Source organism: Leiobunum rupestre, chromosome 10 (genome assembly GCF_980474605.1).
Source record: "Leiobunum rupestre chromosome 10, qqLeiRupe1.1.hap1, whole genome shotgun sequence".
In the NCBI taxonomy this organism is placed as follows: domain Eukaryota; kingdom Metazoa; phylum Arthropoda; class Arachnida; order Opiliones; family Sclerosomatidae; genus Leiobunum; species Leiobunum rupestre.
In genome coordinates this window covers 49,149,170-49,171,093 of record NC_143393.1, presented here as the reverse complement: position 1 = coordinate 49,171,093, position 21,924 = coordinate 49,149,170, and the positions used below count along the sequence as shown (strand labels likewise).

The following is a 21,924-nucleotide window of genomic DNA, read 5'->3' as shown; positions in this document are numbered from 1 at the left end:
TATTCCCGCTTCATTTTGAATCAGTATTTGGATATTATCTTATTTTTATACTGCTTTATTACTCCCATTTCATTTTGAATCAGTATTTGGATATTATCTTATTTTTATACTGTTTTATTACTCCCACTTCATTTTGAAACAGTATTTGGATATTATCTTTTTTTTATACTGTTTTATTACTCCCACTTCATTTTGAATCAGTATTTGGATATTAGCTTATTTTTATACTGTTTTATTACTCCCACTTCATTTTGAAATAGTATTTGGATATTATTTTATTTTTATACTATTTTATTACTCCCACTTCATTTTGAATCAGTATTTTGATATTATCTTATTTTTATACTATTTTATTACTCCCACTTCATTTTGAATCAGTATTTGGATATTATCTTATTTTTATACTGTTTTATTACTCCCACTTCATTTTGAATCGATATTTGGATATTATCTTATTTTTATACGGTTTTATTCCCCTTCATTTTGAATAAGTATTTGAATATTATCTTAATTTAATACTGTTTTATTACTCCCACTTCATTTTGAATCAGTATTTGGATAAATCTTATTTTTATACTGTTTTATTACTCCCACTTCATTTTGAATCGATATTTGGATATTATCTTATTTTTATACGGTTTTATTCCCCTTCATTTTGAATAAGTATTTGGATATTATCTTATTTTTATACTGTTTTATTAATCCCACTTCATTTTGAATCAGTATTTGGATATTATCTTATTTTAATAATGTTTTATTCCCGCTTGAATCAGTATTTGGATATGATCTTAATTTAATATTGTTTTATTCCCGCTTCATTTTGAATCAGTATTTGGATATTATCTTATTTTAATAATGTTTTATTCCCCTTCATTTTGAATCAGTATTTGGATATTATCTTATTTCTATACTGTTTTATTACTCCCACTTCATTTTGAATCAGTATTTTGATATTAACGTCTCTTAATACGGTTTTTAATCATGTCGAGCTTTAAATCTGTATTTAGGATTTTAAAGCCTTTCAATTAAATGCTTTGGTCCCATTCGACCGAAATCCCATTCGTTCGAAAACGATTTAATCGATCGAAAATACCCCAATTGTGCGGTTTACAGCCCAATTTTGCACGTTTACATTATTTTTTATAGTACATCAAATTTCGTTTTTATGAATATATATTTGCAATTCAACGAAAGATACGGATTTGCAATTAAAAACTATCACGAAGAACAAAAAAATCCGAAAAAATCGAATGAAGAAGTCGCGTTAGCCTTACTCGACGCAATTGCTACAAACTTAACCATTCACATTAAAAAATGAAATTGTTAGAATTATTGTATTCTTGATATAAATAAAAAGTTCAAGCATAAATATATTTATAAAAGCGCGCCACCCTAGGGAAGTGAGAGACTAACCTAACCTAACCTAACCTAACCTAACCTAACCTAACCTAACCTTACCGTTAGTACACCTGTAGCAATTTTGTTTAGGTATAACGTTTTTTGCGTACCCTGCTATATCTCGGGGCAGAAATAAAAAACAAAACAAAAGGTCCCAATGAACCGAATCCGCCTTTTGGGCTATATTTCGGAAACACATTGAATTCGGTCGAATGGGATTTCGATCGAATGGGAATATACCAATTAAATATATGGAATGTGAAACCTATTAAGCAATTAAACATCTGTAATATAACTAAATGAACGGCCGCCTTGAGGTGTAGTAAACAATTCATTCGTTCGCTCACTCACTGTACATAATGACTGAAGCAGTTACAGGATTTCAACACAAAATGGCCGCTATTAAATAAAATTTTTAAATTAATGGTTCGTTCCTATTAAATGAAATTGCTAAATCTGAAAAATCGAGCTGGTATGATATTATATAAATACGCCCAATATTTAAAAAATAACTTTTAAACAGCCCAATATTCTAAAAAAGCAGAAAAAGTGCCCAACAAAGAAATAAATACCAAATTCCAAAAACCACACAAAAATTTAAAATTAAGTAAAATAAAACGACACAAAAAAACGACAATTTAAAGTAACAATTTTTATTTAATAGGAAAAAACAAGACAAAACCGCTACAAAATTATAAAAATGGAAAATTTTAACAAACGAAATTTAATAGAAAAAATAATCGGAAAAAAGCCACTCAATACTGAAAACGTCCAAAATTATTTCTGCTTTATAATTGCATAACAGATTGAATTAAATCTTAGTTTTGGAAAAGGAATTAAAATACAATCTACACCTGCAAAGCTGGCCTTTCTCCACATTCCTCTTACGAATGGAAATGTGAAAATAAAGAAACAAAAGGGTATACGTGTATTATTCAACGTTTCGCAACTAAACGTAAAAGTGGATGGCAACGAGGCCTTTGAAGGGAATGCCTGGGACTGGTGTCGAGGTAGTCGCCGAAGTGGGCCACTCTGATTACGCAGAGCCGAAACTCAATGGACGCGTCATTTCCATAAACGGCTGTTGATCACCGAGTCACGATTCGGAAGTGGAGCAACTCATTTCTCTGTAGACGCGGCCAGCGGTGAGCCATCTTTCAAACTTCCCGCGCGTCCGCAATTGGGAAAACCGAAATATAGTTTTTCATAGGATTAATACGGTAAATATTGTTTTGTTATTAATCATCCACGTAATTGAGCATTAGAAAAGACCCTTCAAAGCATTTTGATAAACGTAACGTCATAGCTTCGAAATTATACTTCACGTAAGTGTGTCAGTTCATTCATAGTGTTTAATTTTAATCCTACAACTATAAAACAGAAATTATTTTGGACGGTTTTTGGAAATGTTTTCTGATTTTGTGCCGTTTTTTTTTTAAAGTTTAAGATGGGGTTTACTCAATTAGGAATTTTAGATTTTGCGTAATGTTTTTGAAATATTTGACGATTTGAAATAATGTCGAGTGCTTTTTGGAATTTTGGGGTGGTGTGGGCTTGGAGTAGAATAAACCATTTGAATATTTTTACACTTTATTTGGTTTTATACAACCTATAGACTATGAGGCTTTACCCCAAAAATACACAAGGATTTGCAACGAGTGCCACCAAAATCTAATAATCTCAGTCGCTTCGGATACTTTAAATATTTTTAGACTTTCAAAGGATTTACACCAAAATTGACCCCTAAAATGGTGTCATGCAGATTACTACCAAATATTGGCCAGTTTTAATAGTATAACACTACAGTTTTCTTATAATTCTCAATTGTATAATATATAATCGATTTAAAATTAATTTATATTAATAATTAAATTTGAGTTATAATAAAACGTTATAATTATAATGATTATTTTGATAAAATTATTAAAATGGCCGACGATTACGCCGCCGAAAATATTTTACTAAACTGATCGGTGGCGTTTTTGACCGTTATTTTTGATTATCGACTAAGACTATAAATCAATTTGATTTAACTTAATTGCCGAGCGTGTGTAATCAAGAGTACAGTTATTTCTTCTTGGTGAGAATGGCCATGGCCAGACGATCCGGCCCCAACCCGAGGGGGGGGGGGGAGACACAACAGCGTCATCGGGATGCAATTAAAGCCGACGGGAGACGCCAATGTTGGAGCACCAATGATCCAAAGGGCTGATTTGATTTTCTTAGCGGAGAAGCAACTGACTTTCCGAGCATGAGGCGGATTTGGGTCAACGCTTCGAATCGAATCCACATTTAGCTATTCTTCCTAAGCTTAATACTATGGACCTTTGAAAGTTAGTTTTGCAGCTCTGGTGATGAAGATGTATTTTTCCGCCAAAAAGGCGATATTTTGGGAAAGCTTTATAACTAAATAGCGCGAAATTAGTATAAAGTGTATGATCGTTTGATAGTACTTGCCCTAAACATTCGTCTTCTACATTTCGTAACTCAGGGCGGCCAGGCTTTCCTATTTAAATGATAGCCATTTTGAGGGTTGAAATAACCTCATTTATAGTTATTTTTCACAAGAATTTCATATATTTTCGAGATGAAAATTTTTCAGTGTAAGCAATGTGTTCAAGAGCTAACAATTTATAAATTGAATTTACCGAGGGGGCTTGCCCCTGTTCCAACACCCCTGGTGGAATCCATCCGCGTGTAGCGAAATACCGTGCCAAGGATCCTATATGTTAGCCCGTGTTTTCAAAACGCCGACGTCTTGTTTCGAATCCCGCAAGGACAAATTTTGGAGGTGCTTCCTCCGTGTTTTGTCCTTGACGGAATCTAAAGACGGATTTCTATCGCGCATGACCCACCGACGGCGCTGCCATTTTTCGTCCCTCGCCTCATATCCTTCTAACATATAGGATCCTTGACCGTGCTAAGGAAAGGTTCTGGTCTGGCTGTTAAATATAGCAAGTGTTGCCAGGTGTTTTGTAAGAACACCGAAAATGGCCGACCACCTCTTAACATTTGTTTTACAGGGATTATAGAAAATAGTTTTTTTCTCAAAATCTTAGCATTTCTTACTGAAATATACCCGGTAAATAAAAAATTAAATTAAAAATCGCAGTTACGCTCTAAAGTCAAGGGTCCAATATTGTAAACTGTATTTTTAGGTCCAAGGGTTAAAGATTTAAAATTCCCAAAAAAATGTTTGCGAACAGCATTTAAATCGATTTAAAACCAAATTAGTATTAATAAGATAATATCTGGCCTAGTTTGGGAGTTTATACGATTTTTACCAATGAAATCAAATTTGATCCTGTGTGCCCATTTGTAATGGAATTACCCTACCATTGCTCACGCTTAATATAGAAAACCCTATAGTAAATACTATACCGGAAACCAGCTGGTACCCAAGGAGGCCTGTGATTTTATTTTCTGTATATTTTCATAATCATCCGTCTTGTACAAAGACTACTCATTTTTAAGTTTATAATTTTAGGAAGGTTCTGAGTAGCCCAGAAAAATGAAACCAAATATGCAAAAGTATCATAATTTGACGGGTCCTTGCGCTACCAAACTAACATTTTTGCGAGGGGCTGATCACTCCCCGTAATCGGTGTACAAGCCTGTAGCTTTGACTGCACTAAAATGATTGCGTAAGTGAGTACAGATTTAGCACTACCAAAGGCTGTACTCATTTTCATATTTATGTAATCGGTGTACAGATTTTCAGAGAGTGGTTAGACCCTCGCATTTTTGGTACCCACCACCACCCACACCATCCCCGATTTGGTGGGGTTTTTCTAGCTACCCGTTTATTTGAATGCGTGTTCGCACCTCTAGCTAAAGGAACCTGCTCTCTATTCACCTCGAAACTAGCGAGCGATTGCGAATTCGAGTGAGTTAAAATCCAAACGAACCTAAAATGAGCTAAATCTCAAGCCACGGTCACACTAAAGCTAAAAACTAACAAGTTTGAATGCCAGTTTTGAAAGATGAAAGCTGAGTTCAAGCGGTAGCGTGATCTAGTGGAACTTAGAAATAAACGAATCAAGCGCAGCACAGCCGAACTCAAACTGTGCCAGAATTAATTAAGCCTATATCGAATGGAGACGGGCCTTTATTGAGGTGGTCCATTAACCTGATTTACCTGCCCAACAAAACAGAAGCAGTGCAGAAAAGGTCAAAGGCCATATGAATGGACAATAATTAAATCCGTTTCGGGCGACAGAAATACTAGATGTTATATTTCCGTGAAATGTAATAAGAATAATTTTAAAAACGTTCGTATTCTATAAACTAAATCACACAAGTTCTACGTATTTTTATATCATTTAGGATAAAATATAAAAAGACAAGAATCAATGTAATTGAAGCATTTATTTTAACTTTTAGCAGCGGTATCATGTCTGATGTGGAAATACTCTCAGGGACGGTGAGCGAAGTCTACGACGGAGACACATTCACGTTGGAGTTGAGACAAGGATACAGCGTGAAGGTCCGCTTGATCGGAATCGATACTCCCGAACTGAAAGGCAATAATCCAATCGCCATTGAAGCCAGGGACAAACTACGGCAACTGATCTATGAACAGCAAATCAAGGTCACCACTTACGGCCACGACCAGTACGGCAGGAAATTGGGCTCGGTGTCCAAAAGAGGTGAAAACGTCTCGGTCCTCCTGGTTAGTCTCGGTCTGGCCAAAGTGTTCCGGAATAACGGCGCTGTGTACGGAAGCATTCAGAACGCCTTGGAACAAGCGGAACAATTAGCTCGCAACGAAGGGAAAGGTGTTTGGGCGGTATAGTTGCAATAATAATAAACTAAACAGAGGAGACTTTTGACTATACGAGAGCTCCTTTTTAACTATGGACGGAAAGTGATACACGATAAAGTCTCCACAGGAAACCAATCGTCGGAGTGCAGTGCCACGATATTCTTTGGTGAAGGCTAATTATTTTTCTCAATTGTGGGCCCTGCTTTAGAGTTGACTAATTTTATCCAGCTAAAGCGAGTGCAACCATACTCGGGAAAGTCAAGCTTCCGTTATCACTCACTCGTGTCGCCACAGTCTATAACCACGAATTTTTTCACCAAATCCATAGCAGAAATTAAACCACATTAAATTAGTAAATATACCGAAATTTGCTTTATTTTGTTATTTTCATAAATCCAAAAATTTTATTTCGTTCAAAAAAGAATATTAAGTTTAAAACGGTTGCAATGCTAGTCTATTTAAAGTAGATCACACTAGCCTTTAAAACAACTTATCTTGAAGACGATCCACTAATAGTTTTTTATTACAGAAGTATATAAAATGATGAAATAGTAAGCATTAACTGTAGTCCTAAGGACGTTTTACTATTGTTATAGTATCGTCCAAACACTTTTCTCTTTTTCGTGTATCCTAGTGTAGACCCAAAATACCAATGCAATGCTATAAGTATAACCATCGAAACACTTTTGATTGGCTGTTTCAGTATTTCTTCAATTGAAAGACCGTCGCATATTTAGCAATTTTTGACTTCGGGGCATTACTCGAGTCTGAAAGAAACATTTTTTATTCCCATTAATTTATTTATATAATTAAAATATCGTAAACTAATGTTATAACATTTCATTTTATGTTAATTAAATATTGTTAGGTATATAAAACATGTAATTTTTGTTGTTTCATAACATTTCGCATTAAATTGCCAAAATTTTATGGTTTTGTTTCCAATATTTCAACTTTCGGTGCTGTTAAACGCACTAAAATAAAATCTTCCAAATCTATAGTAAAAAGGTTTTAAATATTTACTGAAATTAAATTCAGATGTAACTCGCTAATAAACGCGATTTTCTCTTTGATTAACAAATATTTTAGACCGTATTTGTGTTTGGGTCGGTTGGTCGGGTTGAGGATGCTCAAATATTAATTTGGAGGCGCTGGGCATCCCCTGGCATCCCCTGCCCCCCCCCCATGTACGGGCCTGTTTCATTGGCTTTCCTAGGGCCAATTGCAGAGCGGCATAAATTTCGATAATCTTAGACCTGCCACTAGAAGATGTACGTTCTATATTCATGGGTGCGCTCTATATATCCATACGATATTACTATACTCGTGGCAGCACTATCGGAAATTGAAATTTCCTACTACTTCGTTAGGCCACGTCGAAGTATTGACGGAAGCTAAACCTTCCTGCTACGGTTAAAATGGCTAATCAATAATCCCCCATAATTTACCTTCAGGGAAACCAATTCGTTGCCTTCCCCCAAATTAAATAAAAAGTCAGCTAGTTGTTTTCCCTAGTTTTCAATAAATGTAAACCAAGCGAAGTTTTTATTTTAATGTCTTTTAAACACCAACATGGAAGTGCAAACAGCAATTATAAGCTTACGCTTACTCTAGAAAAATTAAACCAACTTTCTCCTCATCAGATACACTCCCAGAAAGGAAGAGACGGGTCGCTTTTTCCTTCCACTCCCAGATGGCGGCCTGCGTCATCTCCTTCAGCCGACACGTCCCCTCCCCTAAAAAACCACACCGGAAATCACGAGTTTTTTACGAGTGGTTGTAGAAATTACCTTTCTCTAAATCACTTTCTACTTTCTAATCCAAAACTTCAGTTAGGTAGAATATGAGTAAACAGTATTACAATAAAGGAAAATTTGTCTTTTGTTAATAATAAAAATAAAAATAATAATCAGCTAGGCTAATACCCAAGGGGGAAATCAAAAGCAATAAACTTAATCCAGCTTCTACGACCGCTTATAGTAGTATTCATGTATGAAAAAATTAATGATACAACCTAAAAGGTTTCTCAGAATAATAATTATCTTCTATGAAATTTCATTTTATTTGCTCTTAATTCAAAGAATTTTAAATTAATTATGTTCTTAAGAACAAAAGTAAGAATGAAATATTAGTGAGTAAATGAGTAAAACATATATTTTCCGAGTAAAGGATGACGAGGGAAGTAACTAATTCAATGAGCCACATGAAAGACAAATACTTAAAATCTTTGCTCGATGTGTAACTTGGTTGTGCAATATCGTCATTGTAATCGAATCGATGCCGTCTCATGGTGTTTTTCTCTCAAATCACAATAGGAATAAACTCGGGGGTGAACAAGAATACACTCGGGGTGAACACGAAAACACTCGGGGTGAACACGAATGCACTCGGGGCTGAACACGAATACACTCGGGGGTGAAATCGAAAACACTCGGGGTGGAATTCGAAAACACTCGGGGGTGAAATCGAAAACACTCGGGGGTGAACACGAATACCCTCGGGGGTGAACAGGAATACACTCGGGGGTGAAGATGAATACTCAGGGATGAACACGAATACACTCGGGGTGAACATGAATACACTCGGGGCTGAATACGAATATACTCGGTGGTGAATACGAATACAATCGGGGTTAATTCGAATACACTCGGGGGTGAATACGAATACACTCGGGGGTGAATATGAGTAAATTTATGGGTGATGGAAGATGATTAATTCGATTAGTTAATACTTATCACCGTACTGTGAAAACTTGAGAAAAACTATTATGGTAGAGCAGATTTGTTTAATGAATATTTGACATTTAATTATATGCCTAATATACAAATCACCTAATACTTCCTTAAAGATCTTTGCTATCTCTTAATAAACCAATATAATAAATGAGGAAATGCAACTCTATAATTAGTCAAGGTTTTTTTATGCCGACTCCTTTAAATGTGGTGTAGACGGCTTCTTCTACCGTGTGATTTTGTTTCTTGGGATGTCTGTTGGCCATATTCCATACGAACGACTTTTCGGGAGTTAAAAATGCCGTGTCACCGTCGAATATCTTTTCGTAACCATCTGCTTCGTCGGACGGAAAACATCGCCCACACCTGTTATCTCTTGAAACCAAAAATGTAGGTACTCTTAACTTGGAACGATGTACTAAAAGTTTCAAATTAATTTTTCTGCCATTCATGGCGCGGTCACGTACTTTTTAGAAAATTTTTAAGCTTTAAAAACTTGTGATACTTCATTTATTTATTTAAAACCGTCCCCCGATTTAACACGGGAAGAGGTGGTTCTTCCGACCTTCTCTAAAGCGCGTTATGGTTTGGTTACCTTTTTGCAGTACTTTTCGTTAATTTACTTTTTTAAATGGATTCATGTATTTATTTAATATTAATATTATAGTGGTAATTATTGTAATAAAACTGTAACAGAACCTTTAGCATTTAATAAAAATATAGCAAACACTGACTCAGGTTTTCTTTAAAAATATCACCGAGGCTTAGCTTTTCAGATATAGTTTGTATGTTTAAACTGTTAAAAACCTCACAGGCACTCCGTAAAATCGCTTTCAAAAGATCGGAGTTACATTCCATAATATTTGGTATTTAATTTTAGAAATATTTCTATTTATAAACCTTATTTTTAACGAAATAACTAGAACCGGCTGTGAGAAGTCATTTAACGGATACTCTCCGCTAGTAAACTACCTTGCGCTAAAAGGACCTCATTTCCGAATTCATTCTTATTGGCTTAAAAAAAGTAAATCCCTCGTGTGGCGCGAAAATAACCTCCGACCCCCCTCTCGGAGTATTCCATGGCTTACGAAAGAGTTGAATATTCAAGGGTTAAATAGATGTATGATTGGATCTAATGTGCGTTAAGTAAACGGAAATATTTCCTGATTGCTTTTCACAACAATGCCGGTCCAATTAAATTAAGAAGTCAACGATTCAAAATTTCTTTAGGAAGATCAAAAGAAAGATTTTCCTTGACCATTTGAAGTAACTTCATCTTTAGTCTGCCTGTAGGACACTTCTACTCTGCAGTATGTGTCTTCTAAAATCGGCGATAGGTGCTGCTATAGTTCTACTGGATGTAGGACATAATCCCCCCGAAAAAAATACCCCCAAAGACACTTAAACAGCAAAAATCCCCCCGACACCTGAGAAATTCCCCTGACAACAGAAAGAATCCCCCCGACAAAAATAAAAAAACGGCCAAAGGTTTTATCGTACACGACCTTATATCTGGTGTAATGTCTACTTGGTGTAATATCTCAGTAAAAAATAACCGTTGAATAATCGAAAAATAAAATAGAAAATAGTTTGTATTTCATAGAAGTAACCTAACCTTAACTTAACCTAAATAAACAAAATTACCACTCTAAATTTAATAATAACCAAAAATACAAAAGTGTCTAACATGAGTGATAGGAAAAGGCGCATTCTTCCCTAAATCTGAAACATATAAAAATCACTTAAAATTTAGTTTTCCATGATATTATCAAGGTTCCCTTGAGTTACTGAAACAAACTAAGCATGAAACAACGTATGTAGCAAATAACCAACATATATCACAATATTTCGGGATTTATTTCGCCCGACCTGGCGTTCGTCGAACTAAATCTATAAAGACGGCACTGAATACTACTCGCCCTCCTTAATTACAGTTCGCCCGATCTACATCTATAGCCTGGCTACGGCCCTGCCCGTGACGTTATTAACGAAATTTTGTGCGTAGAACTACTTTTTATCAAGTTCGCGAAGACGTAAACAGGCACCGCTGTGTTGGGATTTTTGTATGACGAAACCCAGCGAGGTCTTGGTTATTCTTAGCTGAGATCGTAGGAAGTTCATTAATAAGGTCTTTTGGTAGTAGTGTGTTCGTATTTTTTTAAATGATTATTTGCGAGTTTCATCGAATTTTGTAAAAAACGCGAGATGAATCGAAGCCAAATCCGAGAGCTGTGTTAAAGTTTGATTTCTCTCAATTTTCGAAAAACTAGTGGACGATTTTAGGTCTTGTTCTTGGGAAAGATAAAAAAGATAATTTCATTTGTAACTTAATCATTCATTAGTACATATCTGTATAACCTTGCCGTAGATTTGTTTTCTCATAAGACCTTGTTCTCAGTAGCAGATTAAATACTATGGTCTTTTAGGCTTAAGCTTCACCGCATATATATCAACGCCTAAAAATATAAAGTGTATAGATATACACTTATTTATAAACCATATTTTCCCTGTGAACAAGTCTTAGTATCCCTTTCTTTGTCGTATTTTTCGCCGAAATGATTTTCCTCCTAAAAGTCTGCGGAATAACCAATGGTAGAATGAGAAGGTACAGGTTTTAAATAAATGAAAATAGTAATTTGAGCAGATGGAAGACTCTCCCTCTACCTCGAAAACTATTTGATAACGTCAGTTTATCTCCGTCCAAGAAATTCGGAAAAACATTTGTCAGTCATAGGAACGAGGGAATATCTGTTTAAATGTTATCATTCGCTCTTGGACAGGATAAGCATTCTAATTTTTAAAGCCAATGGCTCAGCGGTAAACAATCCGTCTTCTAAAAATATAACTCGGGTCCGATTCCAGGTCACGATCGTATTTTATTTTAAATTTATTTCAATTTATAAATATTAAAAATAAATTGACGTTAATACGTTTATAAAAGCGTAAAGGAACACGGATTTTTGCCTTAACTCTTGTTCTAAATATCGGTGTAGCGTAATATGTGTCGGTGGTACTGTAGTAGAACACTCGCCTGCTTAGCAGGAGGGCCCGGATTCAAAAGAAAAGCCGCAACATTTGGATTTCTTCTACGCAATAATTTAAATTCAACAAGTTATATTTAAATAAGCGTAGGGAGCTGTTGACTCGCGTGGCATGAAGGGCTAGCCAGCAACCTCCTACGCATTGTAACCCGGCCACCTGAAGTGATGGCTTTAAAAGTCGCTTGATGACTTAGGCCTAAGGTGGTGCCTTGGGTATCAGCCTAGCTGATTATTATTATTATTATTATTATTATTTTTATTATTATCATTATTAATAGTTTTTAGTTTTATTTTTTATTGTACAAGACAACGGGTAAAATTTTCACTTGGTATTTCCAGTAAAATAAACTCCAATTACATAAAAATGAACCATGTTCTGTCACAGGCCTCAATGGTCGCGATTATCCCGCCAAACCGCGCACCGCATCGCGGCTTAGAATTTCTAGCTCATGACTCCGGCCAGACGATGTGAAATGGAATAATTATACTGCGTAAGGATATTTAATTATTTATAAGCCATATTTGTTTCTCATTAAATAGTTCTAGAAAATCGCTTTAATCACAAAATTGTCACGCGATATTCATTTCTTCAGAAACGTCTTTTGAGAAATCAGCGGGAGCCTGCCAAGCGTATAACATATGAAGCCAAATTTTTCTAAGAGATATCATTTATTTTTTTGGTATTAGAAATAATATATTTATTTATTCTTTGGGATAATGAATTTATATTTATTTATTCTTTGGGATAATGAATTTATATTTATTTATTCTTTGGGATAATGAATTTATATTTATTTATTCTTTGGGATAATGAATTTATATTTATTTATTCTTTGGGATAATGAATTTATATTTATTTATTCTTTGGGATAATGAATTTATATTTATTTATTCTTTGTGATAATGAATTTATATTTATTTATTCTTTGGGATAATGAATTTATATTTATTTATTCTTTGGGATAATGAATTTATATTTATTTATTCTTTGGGATAATGAATTTATATTTATTTATTCTTTGGGATAATGAATTTATATTTATTTATTCTTTGGGATAATGAATTTATATTTATTTATTCTTTGGGATAATGAATTTATATTTATTTATTCTTTGGGATAATGAATTTATATTTATTTATTCTTTGGGATAATGAATGTATATTTATTTATTCTTTGGGATAATGAATTTATATTTATTTATTCTTTGGGATAATGAATTTATATTTATTTATTCTTTGGGATAATGAATTTATATTTATTTATTCTTTGGGATAATGAATTTATATTTATTTATTCTTTGGGATAATGAATTTATATTTATTTATTCTTTGGGATAATGAATTTTTATTTATTTATTCTTTGGGATAATGAATTTATATTTATTTATTCTTTGGGATAATGAATTTATATTTATTTATTCTTTGGGATAATGAATTTATATTTATTTATTCTTTGGGATAATGAATTTATATTTATTTATTCTTTGGGATAATGAATTTATATTTATTTATTCTTTGGGATAATGAATTTATATTTATTTATTCTTTGGGATAATGAATTTATATTTATTTATTCTTTGGGATAATGAATTTATATTTATTTATTCTTTGGGATAATGAATTTATATTTATTTATTCTTTGGGATAATGAATTTATATTTATTTATTCTTTGGGATAATGAATTTATATTTATTTATTCTTTGGGATAATGAATTTATATTTATTTATTCTTTGGGATAATGAATTTATATTTATTTATTCTTTGGGATAATGAATTTATATTTATTTATTCTTTGGGATAATGAATTTATATTTATTTATTCTTTGGGATAATGAATTTATATTTATTTATTCTTTGGGATAATGAATTTATATTTATTTATTCTTTGGGATAATGAATTTATATTTATTTATTCTTTGGGATAATGAATTTATGAAGACGATCAGTGAGCAAAATAGTCTATTGTTCCCCGGTCACGATGGAGATGGGCGTAAGAAAAAACGTCACTTCCACGTGTTTCAATTGCGTCGGAAGACGTGAGATTGAATTAACCAATGAGAAACTAGGCCGATTAAATGTTTTAGGAGGAAGGAGCCCGAGGGGGGTTGGGAATTGCCCTAATTATAAAAATTGCATTCTTGATAGGATCAATTATTCTCTATGTTCTAATTGTATAGATTATATACCGAACAACCAATTCTAGCGACATCGATCCACTCTGGAAAACAAGTAAACTAATAAAATCATAATTTGCATATAAATAATGAGACACGTTATTCATGTTGATTAATTTTAAATGATTGTTTGGAAATCAATACGTTGGCAAGAACTTTCGGTAATTGCTTTAATAATATTGTGGTTGTACACGCAAAAATGTAATTAAATGAGTAGCTAGAATTTTTTTTAAATAAGACATTTCAATAATAAATAGCTTTTACACGTAAAATGAAGTAGGGGCCTTATTCTGCAACATATTTAAATAAACCAACGTTATTAAAATTAAATTTTTTTATATGGGAAGCTATTGATAAATCGAAGTTGTCATTTCGCTTATTTGTTTCCACCCAAACAACGGGATTGTGAATACAAAAGAATTTCATCGAGGGGTCGGACATAGAACAAATTAAAATGTAAATATAAATACGCAATCCAAAATCTAAGAATTTTCCTCTCAAAGACTTTATATGACACATCTACAATAAACAGAATCATGGACTTTTCAAAAACCCAAAATCCCGTTCAAAAATGAGGCAATTATCGGACCCCTTGGAACTCGCCTACAGGTACAAATTTCTTCCAACATGGAAAATACAGCGTCTTGATTTATCGTACGTTCAAACTATACCACTTTTAAAGGTCAATTAGTTTGCACATCGAGTTCATTCAAACTGTGTGACACCAAATAGAAGTAATCACGTACTTTGGGGTACCAACTAATATCGTTGTCGAGTAGGTGACTGATTACTTTTGATATTTGATTAAAGTACCAAATAGGGTCTCTAAATTTCTTACACGTATTTAATCCAAATTAAACTTACTTTTCAAAAGCCTATAAGTGCGTGCTAGAGTAAGCATTTCATATTTATACGGAAATCAATTCAGTTGACTTCTTTTAAAATATTTACTTACGAGACAATAACTGATAATCGTAAATCTGTTTTAAAATTTAAACGAATGAAAACGGTAAATGAATCCTTCATTATAGTAATATCGCTGCAATGTGACGTCACATATCGCAATTCTATACCGCAAATTAAATTATAAATTATTTTAAGTAACACTAGCAATTTATTAATCTCATTTATAATTGCATGCTCAGTTTTCTAGGGATAAAACATTAAATAAATTGGCTTAATATTCAAAGCCATTTAATAATTTTGGGGTTTATGGTGGTATTATAATTAAAAGGTTTGGAGAATTTGTTACGTTATTTATAAAGGGTGGGAGTATATCTAGAAAGGGGTTTGGAAAATTTGCATAAAGTTATTTGTGATAAGTTTCAAGGATAAAAATGTTCTTACGATCAATACTAGAAGTGAAAATGACAACGCGAGGGTCGCGTTATGGTTTTCTGCTACACTTCGGATTCTAAATTTTTGGAATTTAAAGACTACACCAGGTTTTTTCCTAGCTAATGGGACACGTCGAATAATATTTATATGGTTTAATTAAAAATAATGAATGCTATAGTATTCTAGGTAAACAAATCTAGAGAGTGAAATGCGTGGTTCAAACTTCTAGAGCGGTTTGCTTATAAAATTGTGAAGATGGTGGATATTTTTGAGAGAGGAGCTTAGGAAGACTTAAAAGTAATAACGATAAAACGATAAAATAATGAAGAAGATTTTCAAGGCGCCTTTTTAGATTCTGCTTACAAGGAGACGACCCGAGTTGTAACGCACCGATTTAGTTCAAACTCGGGGGATTGGTAGACCTACATATAACTTGAAAAACCCTAAATGGAATTTATTCAATGGGCAACCGTTTTGCCATGGAAACCAAACATGTTTTTGACAACACAAAATGGAAATTTTCCCATTGAATGTAACATGGGAATCTGACCAATTTTAAAGGTACCACCTGTAAAAATTTTAATTAATTTCGAACTTTTTCATTATTTTTTAATTTATATTTTCTTATAAGCATTTTCAAAAATTTAAATTTTTTAACGAAAATATTTTATTATTATTTTTCCGTTTTTCTCTTTCAATTAAAAATGTGATCTTTTAGGGTTTAATCGCTATTAATCAAATTAATTGATGAACTTATATCAAAAAAGGTTTATAATGAACCACCTTCCGTTATTAAGCCTATCTTAAAGGGATTATAAACTAGTATGGTCGTGATCGACCTAAGAATTTCACTTTTTGATATAGCGGAGTACATATTAGGTTCAAGAGATTCTAGATTTTATTAGTGACTTGTTTAGAGATACAGCCTCTTTTAAACGAGACGGCTCACCAGATGGGAGCACAGTCAAGGGACACAAAGAATTACAAATAATACTAAAAGGGACTTACAACTGATACTGGGAGTGAAATATAAAGAATAATACTGAGAATGACTTACAGATAATAATACCGATAATGACTTACAGATAATAATACCGAGAATGACTTACAGATCATAATACTGAGAATGACTTTCAGATAATAAAACTGAGAATGACTTACAGATAATAATACTGAGAATGACTTACAGATAATAATACTGAGAATGACTTACAGATAATAATACCGAGAATGGCTTACAGATAATAATACCGAGAATGACTTACAGATCATAATACCGAGAATGACTTACAGGTAATAATACCGAGAATGACTTACAGATAATAATACTGAGAATGACTCACAGATAATAATACTGAGAATGACTTACAGATAATAATACTGAGAATGACTTACAGATAATAATACTGAGAATGACTTACAGATAATGATTAAATGATCTTATAAATTAATATTGACAAATAGTACTAGAAATTACTTTTGTGTGTACATTGGGGTAAAGATACAGCATCACTTATTGACAACTTCCATTCAATATATCTTACGGTAATTTCCAAAATTATTATTATTTATAATTTATAAGAAAAATTATTTGCCCAAAGAAAAGCAATTAATTTAAAAACCTATTAAACTGCCCAAAAAACAGTTAGGGTAACCTAAAAAAAGAAATTAAAACGACCAAATAAACAAAAACAATATTTAGATAACACTTACGCTCGTATAGCTTTCAAGCAGTGACAAACTTGTAACGTCCCAAATTTTACGGTATGTTTCTGATCAGACAAGTGACATGGACTGCGATAGTAATTAAAATGACGAACCCGTTCCAAAAATAAGAAGGGGTTCTGATTTAATCTGGAAAGAGTCGAATACATTCGGTTGCAAATTGGATGCAGTTTCTCTAATAACAAGTCAAAATAAATGGCGTTTTAGAGTCGAGTATACAACAACAGAACATATAGATGATCTCGAACCTTTGCTTTAGAGCCTTGAGATTGATTTTAAGCTATTGTATTGATCACTTTATCTTGTTGGTTTCACACAATTCTTTTTTTTTTGTTTAGCCGTGTAGCATCAACAGATATGTAATATAACATTTCGGGAGAAGTATCCATCTAAGTCTTAAAAACGAAACGTGAAAGTTCGCAGGCTCGATACAGGTTTCTGTGCGTGCGATTACACCGGCAAATCGCGGAAACGCTCACCGCATCAAGGCTAGATGTAAAATATAATAATTACACTGCGTATTACTTAATAATTAATAAACAATATTTTTCCGAATAAATAGATTTAGAATACCACTGTAACAATGAATTTCACAAGTGAAGTAAGTTTAAACACAGCAAACTTATTAGATCAATGATAGTTTATTTCATGTCACTGAGAATCTGAGGTATTTACAATTTGTAACATTTATATATATATATATATATATATATATATATATATATAGAGAGAGAGAGAGATATATATAATAAAGACCTTTACTCTGACGTCACATAGTTATCAAGGTTCATAGTTATCAAAGTTCAAGATTAGTTTTTTAGTACGTACAACAACAAGCACTTTTTATTTCAGTGGGATTCTGCCAAGGTACATATTTCATTTTGAGAAAAATGCCTGGGCCGATCAAATGAAGACACCCTGTATAAAAGCCTACGCAGTGAGATATTCGTAAGCCAAATAGTATACTCCATGGTAGTTCTTACTACTAAATTAATTTAATTTATGGAAAATTATGGAAATCCTCTTCACGAAGTTCACGATGCGACTAAACCGCACTTGCGAAGGAATATTGAAATAGAATTTGGTAACTCGTTGAACTTTTTCGTTGTAAATAGACGGGTTTATGTAAGACAGGAATGGATTCCCTATTAGAAGAATTCGTTCAATAGAAAACCAAACTTGAAGAGTCCGGTGAATTAGAAAAATCATTTCACTGCGTAAGGAAATTAAATGTAGCAATTTTGAGCAACACTGGCTACCTATGCCACAAGAGCTGAATTCGGACTATATCACGATACCATCTTCCTTGTCAGACTTTTTAACGTTATTTGTTAGGCGGAAACAATTGAACCGAAAGAATAAAAAAAGTGGCTTAGTCTATAGCCCAAGATATTATTTACGAAGTAACAAGGGAAAGTAATGACTTCGAAGCACATTTGATTTCCTTGGGTAATCAAAACTTTAACAGGAAATGTAGAATTGATAAAAATTGCCAATCGCCTCGGACCTTCATGTTCATATTCTACATTAGAGGGAATAGACACAGCACTTGTATAGAGAAGCTAGAAAAAGTGGATGCTACAGGCGTACCCCTTCCAATCAATACACGCCAAAACGTACCAACTGTATTAGCATTTGACAATATCAACCGTCAAGAAGAGGTTTTTAGTGGGTCTGTACGATCCCATCGAGTAAATGGGATTATCGTTCAGCGTTCGACGGGAGAGTGCGTGCCCACGAGAGCCAAAACTCAGCTTAACCGAAGCGATAAATAACGAACTATTAACGAACTAGAAAAATCGTTAGATCCATTCATCGTCAAAAAACGAAAAGGACCGCCTCCTATCGTGTCAATCTGATCTAGGTAGCGGTGCGTAATAGTCGTCTCAATAAACGCCGCTCTCCTTTCACCTCTCCCATGACGTAGCCACTGATCTGAAATATTTTCGGTCGGGCGGTAACAGGGTTGCCAATTCAACCGGTAACCAACCAACCAAGCCAAATTCAATCTGACTTGTAAAATAGACTTTGCGTTTCACTTTCACCATGCTTTCACAAAAGAGACAAGCCTTTGCACACGTGTTCGTCCTGGTCGAAGTAAATGATAAATTTTATTTGATATAAAGGTAAAATTTTATCTTTTTTAAACTTGTATATAACTTTTACTAAAATCTGGTCTTATTTTCCGCACCACTTCAAAACCAAGAGACAAGGACTAAATAAAACCTAGCTTTCCATTCTACGCTCTCAGTGCTTTTACTCCTTGGGAACTCGCTGATCTGCTTTTATTGAGACGCTTATTACGATTCGTCCCATCAAAACTAAACTCGTGGACAGGCTTTAACATTACATTGCGAGATAACATAAAAAAATAAAGCAGATTCAGTGGGATACTTACCAACGGTTAACGCTCCGGCCACAGAAATGTCTACTGTGCGAGAGATTTTACGACAGAGCGTGGAAATACGGAACTTTCTAATCTTAAGAGTATCGCTGTAGTACTTGACCAAGCTCTGTACGCCAAAGCCACTGAGATAGTTTGGACGAATATTGACCAATTTAGTGACGTCCTTCTTAAAAAGGGTAACTTTCATACAATCTGTAATTTCATGTCAGTTATTGGAAAAATGTTCGGCTACGCTGGCCTTCGAGACCTGGCAGTTGAATCTGGAGTAATCGCCGAAGGTTCTATAAATAGGGTGCTAGAAGGACAACAGTACAATCGAGCTGTTGGATTTCAGAAATCGATGTACGAAGCGCTGATGATGGCAGCTTGGAATGGCTTTGCGGTGTACCTTAAAATAAAGAAGACGTTGCGATGTCCAAGCTCGAAGAAGCGGAGCTAGTTATAAAAAAACTCCGCCAGAAACCGTGCCATAACACATATATGGATTTCGTTCAAGATACATCGTGCGAATCCATCGTGAGTGCATTTAATAGCTATTTAAACGTACTGCGTAACGAGCACGGATCCCTCTCATTGTTTTGGATAACATACTTGGACATGGTTGATAACTTAATAGGACTAATAAGGGCTGCATATAGAGAAGGCGACTGGCACCTTCATTTATCCGCTATCCGCGATGTTATTCCGTGGTGTTTTGCCATGGATAAAATTAACTTCTCTAGATATCTTCCCGTTTATTACGCCCAAATGACGCAATTAGAAAGTAAAAGTCCAGATCTGTGCACTCATTTTGTAATGGAGAATTTTCAGTTCAACTTCGAAGAACTAATCCCTTCGGGAAGATTGCGGTTGATCAGACAACCGAAGAAACAGTGAACAAGGATACCCAAACTGTGGTGGGTACTATAGGATTCAGCCGAAATCCAGAAACGCTTTCTCGTTACTATCTAACTGCCGAACATAGAGCCGCGGCTTTAAGGCCACTTAGAGAACATATATAATTTCAAAACACTAGTCGATCTCACCAAGACTTACAAACGATACGCATCGAAAGAGACGAGGCCGACGTGTCTTCGAGCACTGAACTTCTACAAAATTACTGGACCAACCCTTTCGGAGAAGACCCCTCCGACTTAGTTAGCATTTCAACTGGCATCCTGGCGCCGCCGGACGTTTCGACGGATTTAATTCTAGCTCACCAAAAAGGAGAAAACGCTTATAAATACTTTAGCGATTACAGAGCGGGGTAGGATTCCCCGATCCAATAAAAAAAATTAAAACTGAAAACGTTCGCTACTACGAAGAAAGCGATTGTTAAAGGTAAGAACAAAGACGTCGTGTTAAAAGCCGATCAAATGCTTTTTTCAAACATGGTTCTTATTTCAGAAAATCAGAAACTGGACATGCTCGAAGTGTTTAGTCACACTTTAGGCCCATTACGGTGGTCATTAGCGAACGCGGATGGAAAATTGTTTTTCGAATATAGAAAAACTTACATGCCAGTTATATTGTAGCAGCACTATCACTGAAGTCAATATCCTAAGACACCAAATGTTTCGTGCCAAGAAGAGGAACATCGAATCGGAACAACTACCACCCTGTTTAGATACATTGCGTCAACATACAAATCGTGCAAATTACCAAACTGGAATATGGAAAAAAAGTTGGGTAAGTTGTCCAGAAATACCTGACCCCACAAAGGGTCACGGGTGGAAAATTGACGATCGTGGTCACATTGACGTATTGTGGATGACCGATTCCCCGATTCCACAAGTCGATTTAACTCTGATGGCCTGTAAATGTGCGAGGTCGTGCAAAGTATAACTCTACTATTGACGAAAGTGATTCCTCAGGTAGCGAAGAGGATTATTATGTACCGAAAGCTTCGATTAAAGTGTATAAAACATTTTAGTCAAATTTTATTGTAAGTTTATTCAAAGAAAAATAAAATCGAAATTTAAAACACGCTTTTTATTTAAATTTCAAAACGCCCCCCTTATTTCTTTCACTTGCTCAAATTGGTTTTAAAAAAAGGTATACACGATTAATTTTTATAAAATTAACGTTTGAAGAAAACTACCAATTTATATAATGCGAATTTTCTCAAAGATATCGCATCTTCCTACATTTTCTAGCCATTTATGTGAACTATAATTTTGAATAACCTTGCGAAACTTATTAAATAGAGAAATACTCTGTTTTTCTTTCGAATTTTGGCAGCAAAGAACTGAACAATATGTTCCCGGCATTTCAAGTAATTTAGATTAAAAAGACGATAATGAGTAAACTTTTTGCGACTGTAATGAGTTTAAACATTTTCCGTCTAAAATCCTGGGTTCAGA

The 21,924-nt window shown here is 34.1% G+C and overlaps 1 protein-coding gene across 2 annotated transcripts; it reads left to right on the top strand.

Annotated features, from left to right (window-relative positions):
- Positions 1–2,361: 2,361 nt before the first annotated feature.
- Positions 2,362–6,854, top strand: LOC149926119 (uncharacterized). 2 transcript variants are annotated; one of them, XM_090160739.1, is made up of 2 exons: positions 2,362–2,618; positions 5,785–6,854. In XM_090160739.1, exon 2 carries the CDS (start codon positions 5,792–5,794, stop codon positions 6,191–6,193), a length of 402 nt encoding a protein of 133 aa, XP_090016865.1. In that variant the 5' UTR covers positions 2,362–2,618; positions 5,785–5,791; the 3' UTR covers positions 6,194–6,854. The 2 variants fall into 2 exon arrangements, with proteins under 2 accessions (XP_090016865.1, XP_090016864.1); XM_090160738.1 differs by having other exon boundaries at positions 5,782–6,854.
- The last annotated feature ends 15,070 nt before the right edge of the window (positions 6,855–21,924 follow it).